General features: G+C 44.2%; 2 protein-coding genes across 2 annotated transcripts; both read right to left on the reverse strand.

Moving 5' to 3' along the window:
• Positions 1-115: 115 nt before the first annotated feature.
• On the reverse strand, positions 116-21,837 carry LOC144148257 (cytochrome P450 2U1-like). The gene is made up of 4 exons (XM_077679820.1): positions 21,798-21,837; positions 19,221-19,479; positions 7,127-7,317; positions 116-950 (listed from the first exon to the last, which is right to left on the reverse strand). Exons 1-4 carry the CDS (start codon positions 21,835-21,837, stop codon positions 742-744), a joined length of 699 nt encoding a protein of 232 aa, XP_077535946.1. The 3' UTR covers positions 116-741.
• LOC144149804 (uncharacterized) lies at positions 12,152-13,446 on the reverse strand. The gene has a single exon (XM_077681451.1). It carries the CDS (start codon positions 13,307-13,309, stop codon positions 12,152-12,154), a length of 1,158 nt encoding a protein of 385 aa, XP_077537577.1. The 5' UTR covers positions 13,310-13,446.
• Positions 21,838-23,308: the final 1,471 nt, after the last annotated feature.

A 23,308-nucleotide genomic window follows, 5' to 3' on the forward strand; every position in this document is an offset into this window, starting at 1 on the left:
TACAATGTACTCCTTTACCACAAAATGTATTGCACACAAACTGTTACAAACTCAAAATATCAAAACTAGGAAACTACAATATTATCTGGGAATTCTTCCTTCTCTATGATTTGCTTTTCTCCAAATCGAGAGAGTCGAACCCTTCCGGCCGAAATACGGCACTCGGGAAAAAATTATTTAGGGTTACCAGCTACCTAAAAGCTCTACCACACTTTCATTTCCCGTGTGAAGCACAAGGTGGATGACATAGTGCTCTAAAAACACGAATTCATTATCTTAGGCTTCTTGAAAAATTTACGAAACCTAGAGAAACTCATCGTTAACATGTAATGACTCTTGCTACTGGCACAATTGCTCACAAACATTCATTTTAAACTAGGCAGAATTTACTCGGGCGAATTTAAACGATCGGGTGAAATCAAAGAGCAGATGGAGAGAGAGAGCACAGACGAAATAGGCCGAAAGGATTGCATACGGAATGCATTTCCAACAAATAACTCATCCTATGCAAAGGCGCAAGGCATCGGTCTCCTTGACGAAGTTAATTTGAAATTTCTTGTAACTGGAATCGTCAAAAACATTGAATGTAATAGATTTCCTGCTATTTGCAGAAAAGGCAATGCTGTTGGATGTGCTTTATTTTTCTTTCCTCTAGTGTTTGGGGCCATGTTAAAGTACTGCGAAATTTCTGGTACTTATTTTCGCAGAAACCAGGGACGCCCGCAGTAGGCTTTCCGATAATTAGTTGAACAGAGGCGAAGCCAATTGAGGTGGCTGGCGGTTTAGTAACTTCAGTCTAATTCGCTCTATGTGAGGCAGATGGACGAGAGGCGAATCTAGATCTAAAGTTATCGGGCTTTCCGACACAATGTGAAATTTCTGCAGCAAGAACGTCATCATTAGAAACACCTCCATTGTTGCAAAGATTTGTCCAGGGCATGACCGGCGGCCTGTGATGTGGTGGGAAAAGTAAAGAAAATCGCAAGATTAGAAAAACAGAAGAAAATTTCGCTGTAAGAAAATGTAACTTTATGAAAATAGCAGAAGAATATCGTGGTGGGCATTGCTGAATGAGATCGTTTGTTACTTCGACAAATGAATCATACCTAAATGCTTAACCTTTTTTACATTTAGTGCAATACATGTTAATTAAAAACCCATCAGCTACGAGCGTAATATATCTCCAGCGTTAATGGCTGTTCCTTCCAGTTCGTTACCGTATTTGAACCCTGGGAGTGGTTTAAAAAAACTCAATGTAATTAATTAAAGGACAACGTTTGGGATTCAGAGTAATTTTACTCAAAGTCGGGAGTGTAATAAACACTGTATGATATTCCAGCTGTAAAAAAGTTCCCACCAGAAATGTACTTAAGGCAACGAACAATAACGCTGTTTGAGTAATGAATGTGAAAAATTCAATTTGTTTACCCCAGAATTTATTGCACAGGAGCTACAATCCAGTTCAAAAACTGAACCACCTCTAGGCCATCATTTATCTCTAAAAAAGGTAACCCGTCAAAGTGGTTCGGCCACGGTACTTCTGACTGCTAATCGTACCTTTGAGGAACTTTTCTTGAAAAAAAACGATCGACATGCCTTCTTGTAAAAAGGTTTTTCACGCAAATCGACCGGCCACTATGTTTTTTTAAAGTCCGAAGTCTGCACAAAACACGGTGCAGAAAACAACGCACCAATGTGTGCAAAACGGACGAGGGCACTAACGATTTAAAAAAAGAAAAAAGAGAGGGTGTGGTCAAGTTACTTCGAAATATGCAATAAAAGTTCTTATAGACGAAGTAATAACGCAGTTGAAAAAGGAGAAAAGGCAATCGAAGGTGTCGGATCTGATCGCAGGGTCTCCAGAAGGTGAGACGGGCGGCCAGGCCTAACTCTTCGCAAGATCTTCTGTCTAGGTTAATACGTGTGGGATTAGAGAAGGTTTTGTAGGTTTCGGCTTCCTAGGTTCATAGACACATGCCCTTAGCTTATTTGATTTCCTTCAGCATGCTGTTTTCAGAGTGGCAAAATGAAATACGAAGGCGAAATAAAATTATTTTCAGGATATTCACGATAATTCCCTTTTTTTGCTATTGTGTGTATTTTGTCATGTGGGTGTTGCGTAAACAAAGACCCTCGACAAACAGGAAATGTGCTGTATTATCAGCATCAAAATGTCCAGATGATGTCGAAAGCACGAGCCAATTTCATTCTTCTTTTCTTTTGCGGGCGAGTGATAGCTCTGCCATATTGAAACCCTTGCCTCAGGGAGAAGCCTACGTTATCGAATGAATTCTTTCTTACGGAATACCGAGGCAGCCGGAGATCATATTCGATGCAACACAACCTAAAGTAAGGAATGGCACTCGTCAAAAAAAAGGACGTGGTAGAAAAGGAACGTCCAGGCAACATTGCCTCTTCTGTTTGTTTGGTGGTTCCTCTGCGACGCCATGTTGGACCGTTAGCGCTTTGGGTATAAATACGGTGGGCCCCGAGCGGCGAGGATTATTCATTTTGGAGCAGCGAATAAATGCGGTCACTTTGTTCGGGTCCTGTACAGTAACGTCGCCCCTAAGGGTATTGTTCCTGCATTTTGTCGGCTCATCTCTCGGCGTGAATTAAACCACTAAAGATAGCTTTCGGCTTCTGGTCGTCATCTCCAAGGCAGCACTATTTATTGGCCGCTGTTAACCCCGCTACCTCGCATGACGGAGGCGATGGTGCTCTGCTCGGGGACGCCTTCACGCCGGTAACAGCTAATTTGCAGCGGTAGGATGGCACCTTCGTAACAACTCAACCCAGCGACGCGATATCCAATACCACGGATGTCAAGACTGCTTGGGACATCGCACAATTAATGGCGGCGGATAGTGAGTGCTTTACGTTTCTTTAGCGAGTTTTACCAGGCTACTGAAGATAGCTGGTAGGGCGTGGGTTTTTTACGCGTGGGTTAGTCGCGCAAAACAATTTTGGTGCAGTTTGAAAGCAGTCCTCTAAAGCGACCATTAATTTGAAGGCGGGAAAACAATCGCCGTTGTTAGAGCTTGCAAAAGATTTGCGCTTGGAGGTATTTCGGACGCGCTGAGAGAGCCCGAGGGGATACAGGCTATACTCGCTGTTGGGCTGACGATGATGAGCTGTCCGAGTGCATTAAGCTGATCAATGGCAGGGAGACCGCTAACGTCAGGCTGCAGAGGGTGAGCATGAACGTGATGATTTCGAGCTAGAAACAGCGATAACATGATGAAAGGATGCGAGGGTACGACCTTGAGCTCGAGTGATGCGAACCGAAAAGAAAGGAGCTCGATCGAGCAAGAGTACAATGGAAGAACAAGAAACTAGATCACGAGATTCAACTCCGGGGGGAAGAAGTAGAGCATAAATTAGAATCGTTGCTTGAAAGAGGCCTCGTTTTTGAGAAAAGCACCGTGCCACCGCTGTCAGGAGAAGAAGCTCGGACGCGCGAGTTTGAACCGACCATTGCGGTCAAGCAGCATGACCACGTGGCTGGGAGAGATAAACAAGACGCATTAGCTTAGACTGTTTACAAAGAGCAGTACACGTCCACTAAGCGCGTTATGTATCGGAGTCGGCCTTGGAGATCTCTGCAATAGGTTCAGATGGTTCATATTCATAGGATGCCCTGGGAACTGCTAAGACCTGAACATGAACATTTTGGAGATAGCGAGGTTTCTCAGGAATGCGTAAACGAGGAGCTTATTGAGAGGCCCCACGAGTCCACTGAAATGGCGGGTGCTTCTTCGGACGGCAGTTAGGAAAAGAGAGACGTTGTGGAAAAGCCTGCAGTTGAAGCAGTGAGCGGTTTCCACGGTTTAGTTGGCAGTAATGACGATCTCGCCACTGAGGAGGCCGATTCAGTCCTACCACCTGCTCAGGTAACCGACCGCGAGCAACGGCCAGGCGAGCTCGTAGAGATTCGGTGTAGCTGGCGGCGGGGCTGTCTTTTGAGACAGAGCTGTTTGGATGTAGTCTAGCCTTCACTCTCAGAAAAAAACGGGAACACCCTCGATATTTGCTTACTGATGGTATTGCTGAAAGTGCGAGGGACGAGGGCACAGGATCTGTCGGAAGCTACGAGGCGTTTAAAGAGCATGTCGTACACTTGTAACTCTCAGCTCACGTTACCGACGATAGGCCAAAATGGACTAAGCTAGATGAGATTCGGCTGTCACCTGTGGCTTAGCCGAAGTCGGGAACCGACCAGGAGGGAGGCCAGAACAGAACGAAAACGCTTTCCACTGTTTGCTTGCCGTAGGCGCTCGTGAAAAGGCGAGGAGCGAGGAGAGAGGGAAAAGTTCCGCGCGTACATGCGGTGCGTGTTTCAGTGCGGGAGCGCCGAGGGGCAACGCCGCCAGCTCGCATCACGCCAAGTTGTTGGAAGCACACGTGGAGCGGATGCGCCTTCCTACATTTTATTTAGGCGTGGCGTAGGCCCGGCCAGAAGCGGGAGCGGTGAAGGCGAACGACCGTCATGGTGTGCAGTCGTGTTCCGTATCCTTAATGCGCGTGGCAAAGCTGACCCTGCAATGCCCGCACCACTAATGATGAGTGTTAAATAATGTGGATGCTGATGATAGTGGCGCCACCATAAAGGGAACACCGTCTCCAAAAAGGAGTGCGCGCCTGTTGAACGCTGGAAAATCTCGTTCGCTCCTCCGTGCGCTCAACCGTGGTCGGAAAGAACGGCCGGTGTCCTCTCACGCCGTGGCAGCAGCCTTCAGAGATTGGGCGCGCGTACCGTGCGGTTTAGAAAGGGGAAAACTCAGGGCAATGATGAGAGCTCAAATCGCAGGTCTCAGCGAGAGAAATGGCTTGCAGGCGCCAGACTTTCTCGTTTGCTTTGTTTTTCCTGGTGTAGGTTTCACCCTTTACGATTCCATTTCTCTTTTTTTGTGACACATTTTCATTCACGCGAAATGTCACATTTCAAGTTCATGCGCTTGGCTAAAGTACTACTGGGTAAATAACTAGTGTAGTTAGTAATCGCGTGTTTTTGTCGCAGTTAAAAGCCTGGTAAAGCTTCAGTGTTGATTTGCCTTCGCACTTGCCGGCGATGCGGATGTATCTTCCTGTGTTGCTCTGTTGCTTGCCTGACCAAGCCAAAGACGTTTCTTGGGAGCCACTATCCGTCCAGTGACCGGCCCGGTGAAGCTCCAGCCAGGTGCCGTACAGCCGAGGCCTGAATCGAGCGACTCCCGAGCACTTCTCTTTCGAGATCATGCATCTAAACAATGGCTGAGCACATTTATCCATCGGGATCTCAGGCCCCCGGCGAAGAACGTGTTGCACTTCTGCGCGCCGCAACCACGTTCGCGCGTCCTGGAAAGTTTTGCGCAGTCCCAATTTGTGCGAGCTGCCTCGGACAAGCCGCAATGTGCGTGGGAACGGCAGCTGCAAGGCCACCTCGATGTCGGCGATATTGAAACTGCGGCGGCGGCAACCGCGACGTGTAGACAAACGCCCGAATGACACGGACGCCGCAACGGAGACCTCCTCTTTCCACTCTGTCAGACTCAGCGTGCGCCGCTACTGCAGGCCCGTCACGGATTCTGAAAAGAGCGTTATGTGTGTCTCTCATATGTTAGCGCCGTGCGCAAAAGCAGGGGAAATTTTCTCGGTGGTTAGCGCTTTGGGCATAAGTACGGTGTGTTCCGAGCGCCAAAGATTAATCATTTCGAAGCAGCGGATCAATGATGTCGCTCTGCTCGAGTCATGTACTGTAACCTCGCCCGTAAGGGCATTGTTACTGAATGTCTTCGGGTAATCTCTCGCCATGGAATCAACCAGTTCAGTTTTAGGTTTTCCTAGGGCTTCTTGTCGTCGTCACCAAGGCAGCAACACTTGCTGGCCGCTCTTCAACGCGCTTCCTCACATGACGAAGGCGACGGAGCTCGGCTCGGGGGCGCGTTCCCATATCTAACAACTGGTTGCTAGCGGCGGGAAAGGAACGTCGCAACAGTTCTTTAACAAAACCGAGTGTAAATGCTAATATGTAGCACATAAAACAGGGCCCTTTATGCACAACTTCGAAGTAATCCCCGTAGATTCTTATTCTTCATGAACGTTTCAGCGCATTTACGAATGGGGCATCACGTAAGCGACCTGGATATCTCTATAAAAAATAATTTTGTGATGTGGGATCTGAACCCCAGCGTAATTGCTGTTTTTTTTTTAAACACTAATCTCCTCGGGTATTATCAGTGTCTTTCTTAACAATTTAAAAATATCACACTGACTGGCTCGATGGCTTATATCCATTGTGATTTTTAATAGGTACCGACACTCTGCATATTTGAATGGAAAAATGTCAAACCATAATGGTGCCAATACTTAGATTTAACGCGAAGCTAATGTGTAATAGATGGGGCGATTCGCTGTGACCTGCGAAAAACGAAAGCAATGCTTCTAGTGGGCCTGCTTCCTTGAACCTATTAATACTTGGGGCTGGCCTTCGAGACGAAGTCTTGCAGCCCCTTCTTTGGACTCAGATGGCAACAGCAATCCTCGCAGATATAGAGCTTTGTAATTTTCCTTTGCATATCTAGCTGTCGTATTGTCATTTGGTGGAGTTTTTGCACGTTCCAGAGAAATGTAAGAACTTTTGTAGCGACGGACGCCCGGAGACACTTTTTAGTACGATAAGCTTTTCCTAAAGGAGACACTGCAACTCTAATATTACTTCTTTTCGTAAATATGCGGTACTACCAGAATATAGCCACCAAGCTCATTCAGTACTCAGTGTTGGCAAGTGCAAAAAACTCAGGAGAATATTATTGCTTTACGTACATCCGATATTTCTTTCAGTTGTTCGAAAAAATTTTCTCTGAGTCTCAGTAGAGCACTCTTTTATGGCCTGAGTGAAGTCAATCTCTATATATTGCCGTTATTTGACGTCATTGTTTCAGTCACAACCTTAAACACACTTGATAAATACTAAAAAATTCCAAAATACAACGCAGAAACTGGAAGGCCTATCTTCTCGAGAAGCAAATCGCACAATGCCGCCCTGGGTTGGCAATAATTACAGATTTCACAGTGCTTACAGGCACGACGGAAATAGCGAAATCATTATTCTGCGTTGCTCCAGTGTCTCTTGATTAAAACTTACCGATGCTGAAAGGTATTAAATGGTCTGGTTTTTCTGGAAGTACGCAGCCGTGTTCGTTTAGGAAGCGATTTGGATTGAATTTGTGTGGTTCGTCCCAGACTTTTGGTTCATGGAGAACTCCCCAAAGATTTGGAATCACCACTGTCCCTTTGGGAATGAAGAAATCGTCAATAACAACGTCCTTTGCACACCTGCAAAAAAAGATTTGCGTAAATGTCAAGGTAAGAAAGATAATTTCGCTATGTGTATGCACACGCAACGTTTTCTTGTTTATCATGTATCTCGAGATTTTTTTTGTGAGGATGACCTAATTAAGTAAGTGTCATGACGATTATAATAAATCTGTTTGCTACACGTGTTCAACAGGCTCATTACCTTTTTTTTAAAATACCGCCATGAGCTTTTCCACTGGCCAGTTTATTACATTTCTCCTGAGTCTACAGATGACTTGCACAACTGATGGAAAATGCATTACCGTTAATAGTATAATATCATACGCGCAATTAGATACAACGTTCCCCTAATAATAGGGTATCCAAACAATGTGAATACTAGAGGTCCTAAGCATTAACAGAGTGTTTAAACCCTCTTGTATAGATTACATTTACCAATGTCTTCAAAAATATCCACACTGCATAAAGAAAAATGTTTAAAACGTGTTTCCTGGTTCTCGTGATTCATCTTCGAAAAACCCGGTGCGCCTGTTCTTCCTACTTAACACCTGCTTGTAATAGAAATCAAAATTTCAGTTACTTTAGATTTCGTGCACACCACTGGTAACTGAAGAGGACGAAAAAGTACAATGCAAAAGGTATCCACGATGATAGCTCCAACTTTTTTCCTTCGTTCCCATGACATTTTTCGATGGAGAAGGTATCGTTTTTGATACGAGCCTAACTAAAGTATTATAATGAATCCCATTTTCCTTTACTTTCCATTATTTTTCGAGAACTTAAGGGCCTCTACATCCAGGTACCTCTAAAAAGGTAATTAAATGTTCCTATAGACTCGTCATCTTTATTCTGTTGCTGTTTTCATGATTGTTACGTTTTTACTAATTTTGTTTGTACGTTGGGAAAGCTGTGCAGTTTTGTAATTTTTGAACGGGAAACTGTTTGTCCCATATCGCTGGCATAATTGATATGTCTATATTAGTGCATACGTGTTCTTACCTGTATGTTATTCCACCCTCCTTTTTTGTCATACGCCCTGTATTCCGCGTGGGATCTGCCATGTGGATGGCAGTTCTGTAACTAATGTCTTGATTCTGGCGCGCGTTTCTCTGGCGATTGCCATTTAGAAGGGGCGGTAAGCTTTTGTGCATCTGCAACTTTCGGAAGTTTTACCCATATCTCCTCCATCATTTCATAGATAATAAAGCACATGTGATTTTAATAATAGTAATATCGGTAGGATAACGAATCTATTAACATAAATATTATAATTAATATTATTATAAGCTATACTGTATATATATATATATATATATATATATATATAGGTTTGAAAATTTGAAAATGAGGGGCTCGTTAGGAAATACAGAAAGAAATGCCGGCAGTCTACAACGTCAAAGAAGGCATAGGGCAATGGTTAGACTATTTTGTATGGTTAGTGACATTAAAATATTTTTTGTAGTTATTAATTACGTGAGAACGAACGAAAGAAAGAAAAACACGCGCCCAGAGTGGGGACCGAACCCACGCCTTTCGATTAGATCTCGAATGCCTTACCAATTCGGCTATCTAGGCGACTGTGTTCTCCTTCACTTTCTGGGGTATTTATGTTTACTAAAACTGTATCTGACGCTTGAGGGTAGTAGCCAGCGCCACTCAGACTACACGGGGAGAAGGGGACCTTCTTTTCCACCCCCGGGGTGTGACGCGAACGTCTAAAGCATGTCATAAGCGGGTAACTGGCGGGAAACCCTCTTATGCTACCTTGGCATCAAGGCTGCCAGAACCGAGACCCTCGCTAAGCTTTCGCACGATAAACGGGTTTGAAAATGAGGGGCTCGTTAGGAAATACAGAAAGAAATGCCGGCAGTCTACAACGTCAACGAAGGCATAGGGGAATGGTTAGACTATTTCATTTCATTTCATTTCATTTTATTTCCTTAAAGACCCGCGAGGGGGTATTACATAAGGGGTGGGTAATTATAATGACAAACATAGAAGCCATAGATTTAACAAAGAAAATGCTTATTGATGTCTTCCATGAAGGATGATGGGCAGGTAATGGTGGCGATTTCACTGGGAAGGCCGTTCCAGTCTGGCGCAGTACGCGGAAAAAACGAGGCAGAAAAAGTAGGAGTCCGGGAACGTGGCCGAGCAACTTGAAGCAAATGGCTCGTGCGGTGAGATATGCGTGTTGCGGGAACGATATAAGGTGGGGCATGCAAGGGACTATGAAAAATTTTGTGGAACAAAGACAGGCTGGCAATACGACGGCGAAGTTCTAGATCCGGTAAACTAGATTCTGCTTTCAATCCAGATACGCTGACAGTGGAAGAGTATGAACAGTGAATAAATCTAGCGGCCCCGTTTTGAAGTGATTCGATGGCATGTGTAAGATAAGATTGTCGAGGGTCCCAAATGGGCGATGCGTATTCTAGTTTCGGTCGAACAATGGATTTGTATGCTTGTAATTTTACGTGTTGTGGAGCCAGGCGTAAATGGCGTTTAAGGAAACCCAGTGCTTTGTTTGCAGATGAAATGATGTTAGTAACGTGTATGTTCCATGAAAGATCGCTACAAAGAGTGACGCCCAAATACTTGTATGATTGAACATTTTCTAAGGGGATGGCATTAACTGTGTACGGATACACGAGCGGCATGCGGCGGCGATGGAATGAAACGACTTTACATTTACTGGGGTTAAGTTCCATGAGCCAGCGCTCGCACCATTCATGGAGGCAGTTTAGGTTGGCTTGTAGGGATGACTGTTTTGAAATGTCAGTAAGTGTCAGATATAACGCAGTCATCAGCGAACAGGCGGGTTTTACAGGTTAGGTTTGAAGGCAAGTCATTTATGTATATAAGTAATAAAAGGGGACCAAGAACCGAACCCTGGGGTGCTCCGGACGTTACTGGAAGGGGATTAGAGGTACGGTTGTTGATATTAACAGACTGGGAGCGGTTTGTAAGGAATTCTCTGATCCAATTTAATATGTTAGGGTGAAGATTTAACTGGGAACGTTTTATTAACAGTCGATAATGGGGTACTTTGTCGAATGCTTTGGAAAAATCTAAGAATACGGCATCGGTTTGCGAGTTACAGTCCAGGTTAGTATGCAAATCATGAACAAATAAGGCCAGTTGCGTTTCACAAGAGAAACCTCTGCGGAACCCATGTTGTGCTGGATGAAAAAAGCTGTTTGAATCAAGAAAGTTTATGATATGCGTGTAGATGACGTGTTCCATGATTTTACAGGGCACGCTGGTAAGGGATATGGGACGATAGTTTAATGGCGAGTTTTTGTTACCTGATTTGAAAATTGGAACGACCTTCCCATTCTTCCAGTCCTCTGGTAGATGTTCTGTTAAAAGTGACTGTGAGAAGAGCAAGCATAGAAAAGATGCACAAATATGTTTTGTATTCTTAAGGAACTTGGAGTTGATTTCGTCAATCCCGGAAGAGGAGGAAAGTTTTAATTTTTCGATTAAGCACAAAATTCCATTAGTAGTGAACGATACGGGTGGCATAGCACATTCTATAACAGTGGGTGGTATTGTGAATGACACGTTACTTTCTTTGGTAAACACGGATGAGAAAGCGGTGTTGAAGATGTTAGCGCATTCATAATCGGTGATTACGTGACCCGATTCACTGGTAAGAGTAATTGCGGCTGTATGAGGGGGGTTCAAAACCTGCCAAAATGTTTTTTGGTTGTTAGTCAGCATGTTCGGTAAGTTAGCGTTGAAAAAAGAATTCTTCGCGTCTTGAACTGCACATAAATATGCTTTTTCAGCTGCGTAATATTTCTGCCACTTTTGCGGGTCTTCTAGTCTTTTTACCAATCTAAACAGGCGTTTTTTCTTGTTTTTTAATCTTCAGAGTTTTAGAGAACCATGGCTTTTCGGAGTTTGCGCGGAAGTGGGATTTCGGAATAAACCTGTCAGTCAATTCATTGACCTTGTCCTTAAACAGTGTCCAGTTTTCTTTGACGGACCGGGAATAGAAAGTAGTTTCCAAACTGGATAAGAATGCGTTAAGCTCCAAATTTATTGCTTCATAATTCCCCTTGTCGTACAGCCGAATGGTTTTCTGAGTGGTTTGACGAATTTACGGTTTAAATGCAAATTCGGTATGGATAACCTTATGGTCACTTATTTCGGGGAGATAAGTAATCGAGACCATGCTCTCAGGATGACTGGTTAGTATTAGGTCCAAAATATTTTCACACCCTTGTGTTACGCGGGTTGGTGCAGTTACCATTTGTGAGAGGTTAAACTTTAAGCAAACGTCCAGGAAAGCCCCGGCTTCGCCTTGGGTCTGTGACGGCATGGTTTGGTTAAGCCAATTATTACCCGGAAAATTAAAATCACCGAACAAAACTACCGGGGCATTGGGATACTTTTTTGTAACTTCGTTTAATACGTCATTAATGTTATTAGGAAAGTCAGGACAGCTATTCGGGGGCCTGTAACAGACGCCAAGTAATATTGACTGGGGCTTAGCAGAAATAAGAATCCAAATTATTTCAAGGTCAGATGACAGGTTAACTAACGATTAGGATATTTTTTGGTTTATGGCAATAAGAACCCCTCCTCCCCTCTTATTTTTCCGATCCTTCCGAAATAGTTGAAAATTAGGCAAATCGGCCAAGACCTCTTGATCGGAGACGCTGTCATTTAACCATGTTTCGGTCAATATAAGAAAGTCGCTGTTGGATGACAGAACCAGATTAGAAACATGTTCACGCTTCGAAATGATACTTCTAATGTTAGTAAAGATCACGGAAAACGAAAAAGCTGATTTGGGGATAACTTGGGGGAAGGTTGGCTTTGGTCGAGGACGGGATGATTGCTATTTTAACTCTTTCACTGACTGCGATGACTCGTCAAAGATGTAGCGTTTAGTTCCGAGAAGAAGGATTTTGAAGCGCACAGTGAAAGCTGTTGACTTAGTTCTTGCAAAAGCAATTAGATGTTTGCGCGCATGACGTACGGCAGGGGAGAAGTCCTCGCCCACACTGAAGTCTGTGTCCTTGAATTTGCGGCCGTTTGAAAGGATAAGTTCTTTGGTCTTAGATGATTGAAACTTTACAATTATGGGTCGAATGCGTTCTTCTGAAAAGCGCCCGAGGAGGTGCGCACGCTCAATTTCTGAGGGAGGAATCGTTAGTTTGAGTGTGTCGGAGCAGTGACGAATGATTATTTCTTCCGAGTCCGTAAACGTTTCAGTTTTAGTAGTGTCCGGAATGCCATAAAATATAAGATTGTTTTGTCGCGAGCGGTTCTCGCTGTCGTCTACACGGGATTCCAGATTACAGATCTTGTCAGTCATTTCGATTGTAAGTGTCTTTAGGCCATGTAGCTCTGTGCGCATGGATGAAAGGGCAGTGCAATGTTTTTCAACGTCAGTGATGCGTTTGCACAAATCGGTTATCGTTACGTCCGTCGTTGTTAGTTGGTTTTGAATATCCTGAATGTCGGAAATGAGCTTATTCTGTCCGGCAGATAGCTTTTGCAATTCAGTAAGCAAGTGTTCAGCAGTGGGAGGCCCAGGGTTAGTTTCGACAACCCCCGCCAAAAGCAATAAAGAGCGTATAACCTGCGCACACTCGACAATTATCACAACGCAGCACCGTGGGCTCGGCAGCTGAACTAAAAAATAATTACTCGATTTCTTAGCAAGAAAAGCACTCCTGTTACGGACCTGCATGATGACGGCAAACGGATTAGGCTGCGCGTTCGCACAGCTACCGAGCCCACAATGCGGCGCGGACAGGGGTGGTGGTTTTGCAGTCGTGGCTGAAGATGATGTCTGTCTTGATGGGGTAGTCCACGTGTGGTCGAGGGTCAAGGTTTGCAGTGGCGGCGCTGTTGCAAGATGCGGTGCGATGGTACCGGGATTCACGTTTGAAATGCCGTTGTGGAAGGGGGCGGGAATTGTTGACGGTCCGATGAAGCCAGGCATGAGAAACAGCAGGAACAACTTTGAAGGCACGGTGAGTACCTGCATGATGAAGGCAAACAGATTAGGCTGCGCGTTCGCACAGCTACCGAGCCCACAATGCGGCGCGGACAGGGGTGGTGGTTTTGTAGTCGTGGCTGCAGATGATGTCTGTCTTGATGGGGTAGTCCACGTGTGGTCGAGGGTCAAGGTTTGCAGTGGCGGCGCTGTTGCACGATGCGGTGCGATGGTAGCGGGATTCACGTTTGAAATGCCGTTGTGGAAGGGGCAAGAATTGTTGACGGTCCGATGAAGCCAGGGATGAGAAACAGCAGGAACAACTTTGAAGGCACGGTGAGTACCTGCATGATGAAGGCAAGCGGATTAGGCTGCGCGTTCGCACAGCTACCGAGCCGCACAGTTCGCACAGCTACCCTCATTTGTATCGTTAGTGACATTACAATATTTTTTTAGTTAATAATAACGTGAGAAAGAAAGAAATAAAAACACCCGCCCAGAGTGGGGACCGAACCCACGCCTTTCTTTCTTTCTCAAGTAAATAATAACTAAAAAAATATTGTAATATCCCTAACGATACAAAATAGTCTAACCATTCCCCTATGCCTTCTTTGACGTTGTAGACTGCCGGCATTTCTTTCTGTATTTCCTAACGAGCCCCTCATTTTCCAACCCATTTATCGTGCGAAAGCTTAGCGAGGGTCTCGGTTCTGGCAGCCTTTATGCCAAGGTAGCATAAGAGGGTTTCCCGCCAGTTACCCGCTTATGACAGGCTGTGGATGTTCGCGTCACACCCCGGGGGTGGAAAAGAAGGTCCCCTTCTCCCCGTGTAGTCTGAGTGGCGCTGGCTACCACCCTCAAGCGTCAGATACAGTTGTAGTAAATATAAATACCCCAGAAAGTGAAGGAGAACACAGTCGCCCAGATAGCCGAATTGGTAAGGCATTCGAGATCTAATCGAAAGGCGTGGGTTCGGCCCCCACTCTGGGCGCGTATTTTCTTTCTTTCTTTCTCACGTAATAATAACTAAAAAAATATTGTAATGTCACTAACGATACAAAATAGTCTAACCATTCCCCTATGCCTTCTTTGGCGTTGTAGACTGCCGGCATTTCTTTCTGTATTTCCTAACGAGACCCTCATTTTCAAAGCGGTTTATCGTGCGAAAGCTTAGCGAGGGTCTCGGTTCTGGCAGCCTTGATGCCAAGGTAGCATAAGAGGGTTTCCCGCCAGTTACCCGCTTATGACAGGCTGTAGACGTGCGCGTCACACCCCGGGGGTTGAAAAGAAGGTTCCCTTCTCCCCGTGTAGTCTGAGTGGCGCTGGCTACCACCCTCAAGCGTCAGATACAGTTGTAGTAAATATAAATACCCCAGAAAGTGAAGGAGAACACAGTCGCCCAGATAGCCGAATTGGTAAGGCATTCGAGATCTAATCGAAAGGCGTGGGTTCGGTCCCCACTCTGGGCGCGTGTTTTTCTTTCTTTCTTTCTCACGTAATTAATAACTAAAAAAATATTGTAGTGTCACTAACGATACAAAATAGTCTAACCATTCCCCTATGCCTTCTTTGACGTTGTAGACTGCCGGCATTTCTTTATATATATATATAATAGTTTAGTCGGTATCGCTCAATTTGTAAAAGCCTCTACCGGCGTAACCACGATCTCTATATAGAGTCCTTAGAAAATGCTGCGTTTAGGAAACCGGCCGACTTCTGTAGGTAAGTACGCGGCCTTTCTAAGGCGTTTAAAAACACATTAGCCTGCTTAATTCCTACGGTGAACAGGTTGAAAATGTGGCCACCAGCTTCGCTCAGTGCTTTCATTCTGTCTTGCAACTGCCTGATTATTAACGAACGCCTATCGTAAATAAGGTGTCTAGTTTCATGACACTTATGTTCGACAAAAAACTTGTCAATGATAGCCTTAAACGAATGAACCCATCTATTTTCTGTAGTGCAGATAAAATTCCAGTAGCCCTCATGAAGGCATACGGCCACCTTTTTGGGGCTGTTTTAACTTACATTTGTAATAATTGTTTACTTTTCGGCAACTTTCCTCGTGCATAGAAGATCGCTCGAGTTTTTCAATAATTAAGTCTCGTGATAAGTCAGCCGTTGCCAACTATCGCGAGACCTCACTCCTTTGCGTCGCCTCAAAAATCTTTGATTCAGCTGGGCAAAAAGTTCTTGCTGCCTGCGTCAAGAACGTTCTGATACCAAATCACCATGCCTTTTTCCTGGGTCGATCAATGGTTAAAATCTTGTGAGCTTTATGACACAGGCTTCGGCTGTAGTTTGTGATAACGGCCAGCTGGACGTCATTTATTTTGGCCTCAGGAAGACGTTTTATGTGGTGAACCATGAATTATTATTGACATGCTTTCTCCGTCCGGTGTAGACGCAACCCTTGTTGCTTTGTTGTCCAACTATCTCCTTGACGGGTCCTTTTACGCAGATGTAAACAGCAGAACGTCTGGTGTTTACACTGCCACAAGTGGTGTACCTCAAGGTTCCGGGCTGGGTCCACTATTGTTTTCAATCTTTATTAACGATGTGTCAACAGTCTTAACAAAATCTTCATTCCTTGGGTATGCTGATGGTGTCAAACTATTTAGGCACATTAGCGGTGCTTAGGACTGCTGTACCTTGCAGAGGGGTGTGTCGGAAATATCCGTGTGGTGCAGCAAAAACTGCCTCATTTCGAACCCTGCTAAAACAAAGGTTATCACGTACCGCCGAAAAACCCATCGTCTACTGTTTTCCTCCAGTATTCAGGGAACTCCTCTGCAAAGGGTTGAGGAGATTAGGGACCTCGCGGTGCTTTTTGACAGTACCCTGTCTTTTTCTCCTCATATTAGGCTCATGACCCGGCGAGCGCTACGCAGACTTGGACATGTGTGCCGGATTTCAAGAGAATTTTCTTCACCAGATACATTTCTCATGCCATACAATACAATATGTATCCCTCAGTTAGAATATCCCTCTGTTGCCTGGAGCGGCAACTCCAAACCTAGTAGTGAATTATTGGAACGTGTGCAGAAGAAGTTTTTATTCATACTTAAGCACCGTCACCACATTCACAGCCCGGGTCAGCATTCTGACTTACCCATAGTTCCTTCCATCTCTTCCCTGAACTGCAGACGTGTGCATGCAGATCTTACATTCCTTTAAAAATTGTCCATGGTGACCTTTCTTGCGCAGACTTGTTTAGCTGTTTAGAGTTTAGTGTTCAACAAAGGCCCACCAGGTCGCATCACCCATTCTTGACTGCTGCACGCAACTCGAATCATTCTCCTTTGTGCAGAATACAGAATTCTTAGAAGAACTGCCAGTTGGGCTTGTTGGTACAGATTCATGATTGTAAAAGCGCTACTTGAAAACGATGACGAAGGAAGAAACACAACACGATGCGCTTACTATCAACTCAATTTTATTGTGAAAAACCAACGCTTCGTGTTGTGTTTCTTCCTTCGTCGTCGTTTTCAGGTAGTGCTTTTACAATCATGGATAAAGAATTGTTACAACCGCTTCTTTGAACGCCTTGACATCTTTCGAAGTTTCTTTAAAATTTACCGTACTGCACTATTAAATACGACATGTTAGACATCTAGGATGTCTCTGTGGTTAATATTTTTCTCGACTGCTGGAATTTAGTTTCTCTGCGGTTCTGTTTTACCAACTGATAGTTGCCTATTTTTGAAACTGTTTCCTGCGATTTTTTCGCATTATCATTTGTATCTATACTACTGCAATTGTTTTTGTCGTATTACTGTGGAACTTTGTTGCTCTGCTTGTTGTGCTGTCCTTACGACAAGTAGAGCCACAAAGCGTCTATTTAGTTTTTTGTACCTGTGCCCACCGTTCACTACACCTGTGTTTTATTTATGTCATTTTCATTACTTCGATTTGTTTTTGTCCTGTCACTTGTTTGTTTCTTGCAATACGATTCTTGAATATTGTTATGTAACTATCCGTGCGCCAGCACTCAGGCCTTTGGCTGTTCCTGGCCACGTAAATAAACATGATTGATTGATTGATTGAATTTTATTATTATATTATTACTGCACGTTTCACTGGCCGAGTGTCAAGGCTTGCAGCACTACGCCTTTCTTTTCTTTTGTGACGTTTTGTTCTTTTTTCCTTTTGTTCTTTCTGAGATTTCTGTAACTGTTTTTACTTTACTGTTTCTGATATACATTTGATTTTTGTGTGCTGTCTCGCCTTAATTTTAGTGTTTTTTGTGGTTTTGTATGGTGTACCAGCACAAAGACCCTAGGGTTGTTCCCGGGAACCCAAAATAAAGATTGATTGATTGGTTTATATTTATTATTATTATTATTATTATTAGTAGTAGTAGTAGTAGTAGTAGTAGTAGTAGTAGTAGTAGTATGAGAATGCAGTTTAGATATAATAAGTATGTTTTCTTATTCATTATGAAGATTAGATGACTCAGCGGTTACTTATGCTTTGAATACGCATTTGTACCTGAAACGTGCGCGCAGAGAAGACTGACACTGCTTTATGTACTCTAACACAAGTTTTCGCAACTAACCGAGCTACAACAAGATTACTTACATGTCTATTTCGTTGAAGATTTAAATATTTCAGAAATTTGCTTTTATAAACACACATAAATGGTTCGCGCTTTAAATTGACTGATAAAATCTGACAACGGTTGCATAAACAATTTTGTTGAATTAGTTTTGCCATCCAAAGGTTGCATTTCTATTGAAAGCTTATTATGTTAGAAATTTTCCTTCAACAGAAAGATAACTTTCCCACAGAACACATCTGCTAGGCCATTATATTTATTTATTTCGTTTTAGCAACAAACTATTACTGATTCGAAAGCAACATTGCAATTACTAAAACAACGACATTTTACGTATAAGGAGGCAACTTACTGCCGTGTGTAATCTCCAGACCACCGGAAACGGATTAGAAAAAAGCTTCATTCAGCCAGTGTACGCTCAAAATGAATGAGAACAGGTGCCCTTAAATACCTTAATCTTGTTAAGAGGGTTGTGGCTCTTTCACGTAACTGGACAACGCTTAAGCGTGGTGATCTTCGTTGTTTTTGTAACCTAACACTATTCGCTGTATTCCCAAGATCTAAGTTCATGGCTTATCACCGCTGGAAGAACAAAAAACTAGGAATAATATTAATATATTTTTTTCGCACAGGCCATACGTCTGAAAATGCTTAATCCCTGGCTTTATAAATCTAGAACACCAAGGAATATTGGCTTACATGGTGCAGAAAAAAGCCTCAGGCCGCTTCTTCTACAGAAGGGGCATTTTTTATATTTCGTGTAGGCAAATTTGACATCAGATGGCTTGTTTCTGTATTTTAAATGCAGTATGCGATCTACTGATTGATTGTAGGGTTTAACGCGCCGACGCAACGCAGGCGATGAGGCGCGCCGTAGTGGAGGGCTCCGGATTAATTTTGACCACCTGGCGATATTTAACGTTCGCCGAACAGTATGCAATCTAGATATTGCAGATAATTATAGCAGGATTTTTTTTCGTCAAATAAAAAGGAATCCGGAAAGGCCACTATTCATTATGAGGTTTCACACCATCGCCTGAAAGTGTTAAATATGTGCCCGTGCAATGAATACTAAAATAGGCAGTTGCACATCACCTCGAAAAAACTAGGCAGCCTAAAGCATAGTCTACAAAATATTTTCTAAAACACCTCAACTGAGATTTAAATAAGTGACCAGGTTAACACCGTTAGGTACTGCGAAAATAAAAAGAAAGTAGATATCACGATCCCCTAAGCACTGTACCGTTGACTCAATCAATGGCGACTATTTGTAAAAATGCAGGTGTGCATATGTAACGCGAGTTTGTCGCATTACTTATTTTCTGTCGCTTGAACAACATCATTTACAAGGAAGTGAGAGACACCGTATTCCGCAATTTCTTTTGCTCAAGAAGTGTGGGTACTCACTCTCTGGGTATGCTGAGAGGAATTGCAGGTTTCAATCGGTCCATTTCCCAGATACAGGCGAGTGTGAAGGGCATGCTTCGTCGGTCGTCCCAAGTGGGTAGCCTTTCCATGCCGACCACATCATCAACCTCTTTCTGCATCCGTGCCTGAATGGTGTCCTGGTGCTTCGCCAAGTACAGCAGGTGCCAATGCATCGTGCTGGCCGTAGTTAGGGTGCCCGCTATGAGGAAGCCCTCTATGTTGCCCACGAGAAAGCGCTCTGTGAAAAGACAGTAAACTTTTTATCACTATTCAATCTATAGTAAAGTAAGTAACGTTTTGGCGAAGCCACCATAGGGTGTACGGGAACGTCTAAACAGCATTCTTGAAAAAACAGTGGATGTGGCGGGGCTACTCCTTTATTGCTTGTCAGAAAATTTGTTGTGGCTGTCGGGTTTATTGTAGCTGCCATTGCTTTGATTGCTGTGCCAGCACAAGCGCGTCTTCAGAAGCCATAACTGAAGTTATATCGCACAGCTTGAAATAAAATGTATCTCGTACTCTCACGTGCAGGCAGCCCAAAGTGTCTTCCTTTAATTGGATACACACAGACGACGTTATGCGGCGATGGTAAAACCATTTAGGTAAATGGTCTCTGCAAGTATCTAAAAATTGAATTGGGCTGGAAAGGGTGTCCCGAGGTGTGCATCTCTTGCAAATGTTCCTAAACCGATTTCTTTAAGAACGCGGAAAAGTGGAGTAGCCGCGCATGTATACACTTTTCAAGCAATGCTTGTATTCACTGACTTGCGCCACAGGTGCTGGCGCACGCCGCACCGCCTTCCGGCAAAGCCGAGTATTTCGACCTGGTCAAAAAAGGACGACGACGATGATAATGATGCGGTTGATGTGTTTCCGGCGTACTCACTCGGCGGTAATGGCCAGGGATACAGCGTTCACTGGGCGAAATGTGTCCACGTGCTCTTCGGCCGCATCTCTCTCTCGCCACACGTAGCTGGCGGGGGCGCGTGCAGTGCCTAGTGCTGCCATTTAAGCCGCCAACGTCCTCGCTACGCTAACTTCGCGCCATATCGCCGGCGCGGTTGCTCGCCCTCATCGGGCAGTTAACCATCCACGTTGCATTGGTACGCCGCACTTGAATCGCTTCGTCGAATATCGGGCAGCCATTGAAGGACAAAAAGGCTCCCGAGAATCGCAAGAAAATGACCTACAAAAACGTATACAAATCGTCTGCGTTCGGGTACAGCTGAGCAAAGTGAAGGTGGTTTGCTTCGATGGGGAGTTTCGGAACGCAGTTGGTGCATTCACCTTTCATGCTCTCGAAGTGGAGAATGTAACATTCAGCGAGCAAGACAGGCACCATTCAGGTGGCTGGCTGCAACTTATGCACGTTGTTGCGGCACGATTGGTATATTGGATATGTCTTTTCCCCACAATTACGCACTACGCGGCGTTTGCTGGTGCTGGCACATCGCCGTTCACATGGTTACATGCAACGGCTAATAGATTCCTTTCAACTTTTCGCAATGTCCACGAATTACCATGCCCGCGAATGGCTACAAAATTCTATTCACTTTGCAGGTCGTTCTGGCGTGCTCATAAAATCTGTCATCCTAGGCGGCGATATAGAACGACTCCTCCGCGCTCCTCGAGCTTTCGACACTAGCGTCGTCACTGCGACCGATGCCAGCTTTAGGGGGGGTGCAACCTCTGGCTGCTGCGTCGTCATTTAGGATTGGCGGGTATTGCTTCCCTTTTACAGGCGCTTGGTAAAGCACGGACAGCACTATGGCTCTTCCGAATGGCTACGGCAAACAGCATAGTACCACTTTCACCTACTAATACTGCAATTACAGCCGGTACGGTTTATAAGGTTCGAATTAGAAGCCATCAACGCTAAATACGTGTATTGACTGTTGGGTTGAACGCGGCAAAGCTACGGTTGCCCATGGGGATCGCTGTAGTGATGAACATGGGATTCATTTTGGACGACTGGGTATTTCTAACCTGGGCCGAAATGTCGAACACTCAGGGGTTTTATCTTCTTTCCCCTTTCACCTGTACAGTGGCCAGGGTGGCAGGGATGCAACCCGCACTCTTCGGCTGAGCAGCACAACCCCTTGGACACTATATCTGCCGCGGTAGCGGCTAGATAGATTCAGTTGGAGCTGTTGCGGAAACGGTGCATTAGAAAGTAGAAATAAAGTCCTGATTGAGGCAAATGCCTACAGTAATTTTTCAAGAGCACCCATATATCACCGAAGCACGAAATAGTCCCAGTAACCTAACAAAACGCCTGTGAAACGCTCGGTAAATTTGATGAAACAGCGAGCTGACTTCGCCGAGTCAGGCGGGAGGGGGCAGCTTAGTCAAGATGACACATCCTCTGAGCTGCCACGAGCCGAGATCGCGCTTTGAACGGCGTCCGGGCGGTTGCCCATCTGTCGGCCCAACCGGGTACCTTTGCCTGGCGTGGCAAGCATACTAAACGGACATTGCGAGCCCCAGACCTCCAACGTTAAAAAAATCGCACAAACGAATGAAGTTTTTTTTTCTTAAGTGATACCTACAGCTTACCTTGAAATGGAGACGAACGTTCTTCCTTGGTCTTAAGCATCTTGTTTATGTAGAGTTGAATGAAATCTTCTTCCGAGTTCTCTGTCACGTGCTCTTTGTACGCTTGAATCTGGTTTCTTTGAGGGAATTTTTTGAGTTTTGAAAGATTCATAAGCTGCCTTCTGAGGAAACCAATTTCAAAAAAATTAGGAATGGTTTCTTTGGCGCTGATATAAATACTGAAGCTAGCTCCTCTTAAAAACTGCGGTTCGAACTTTGGTGTTTATTTGCGGATATTCAAACAATTTAAAAAAATGGGGCTGCCAAAGACGTGGCATTTCAGATAAACTATTCTGATCCTTTTTTCCAATATACGCAAGCGGCCAGACCCTGGCTGTAACGGATGTAGCACGCTTTTGTGCCTGCTGCAAGGTCTTTGTCGATGTCAAGCAAAACGTTTGCATTGAAAACTTGCCTTATTCTGTCGAGAACATGAAGTTGGGCATCCTGCCGCGTTGACTGTCTCTGGAAACGATAACTATGCCAGCAGTTTTTTTTATGTTCCAGATAACCACCTAGAACTTGCTTGCAGCATTTTTTATTGGTCATCACCTCATCATGACAACATGTCACAGCGGGCACAAGGAGCGAGTCATTGAAATACGATGCATAATTGCCGCAATACAACCATTTGTTAAAAACTTATGAGAGTCGAAATTTTCAATAACGCCAGGGACGCTGAAGGAGTAATAAAGGCCACTTTTCAGTGCATAGAACGGTAAGGAGGGACATACATTTTTAAATAAACGTTTCGTTGTTTACAGACGGTCCTTTTTATGTTTTGAATACATCCGGTGCTAAGAGCTCTTTCTACTGTCCACCCTCAAGACACGCGTAGGTTGAATGACTGGATCAGTCCACGCGCTTACACTTAGTAGAGCAACCATCTTCTTTCAACAGTTTTGAAACCAGGAAAAATACGGCCTGTACGCAAAGGAGCCTTAATTCTTTGGGCTCATAAAATTGTGACAAAAGCTTCGACCAGCAAGAGCACAACGAGAGTTTTTGTTCATATAAAAATCTTTGGAAATCGCTGGAAGTGTTGTCTGACAGCGTGCGTTTAGTCAAGCAGCGGCAAGTATGCATATTTCGCGAACCCATGCAAAAGCAGCTTAAACGGCCCCTTTATATAGTTAGGGTAATATTCTTTCATCATTGCTCAAGACAGTATCCCTATTAAATATTTTGTCTTCGTTTAAGCTGAGTCTAATAAAAATTTACAAGGCATCCGCCTGCAAGTGACGCAACGAATGTGAAGAAAGATCAGTATCTGAGCTTTCAAAATGTTTGTAGGGAATGAATTAGGTGTTTCGATTGCTATCAGTATTCCTTCTTCGACACTCTTTTAAAAACTATCAGCAATGCGGTCGAGAATTTGGGAATAAAGACCGAAGGCATTTTTCAAGATGAAATAAATACGGAACTCTTCTGTGGTACAATCATTTACAAAAGGGAACTTTTTGGAGTGAAGA

The sequence above is a fragment of the Haemaphysalis longicornis genome, unplaced genomic scaffold (assembly GCF_048455015.1).
Source record: "Haemaphysalis longicornis isolate Haplotype H1 unplaced genomic scaffold, Haemaphysalis longicornis Haplotype H1 scaffold_8, whole genome shotgun sequence".
NCBI classification, from domain to species: Eukaryota; Metazoa; Arthropoda; class Arachnida; order Ixodida; family Ixodidae; genus Haemaphysalis; species Haemaphysalis longicornis.

Excerpts from the sequence above, each read along its gene's own strand:
- LOC144149804 (XM_077681451.1), bottom strand. The coding sequence starts at position 13,309 with ATGCAGGTACTCACCGTGCCTTCAAAGTTGTTCCTGCTGTTTCTCATG.
- LOC144148257 (XM_077679820.1), bottom strand. The coding sequence starts at position 21,837 with ATGCTTAAGACCAAGGAAGAACGTTCGTCTCCATTTCAAG. Across the intron at positions 7,318-19,220 it reads CCTCTCAGCATACCCAGAGA|GTGTGCAAAGGACGTTGTTA; the intron begins GTGAGTACCCAC and ends CTTTTTTTGCAG. Across the intron at positions 951-7,126 it reads TTTAATACCTTTCAGCATCG|GCCGCCGGTCATGCCCTGGA; the intron begins GTAAGTTTTAAT and ends ACCACATCACAG.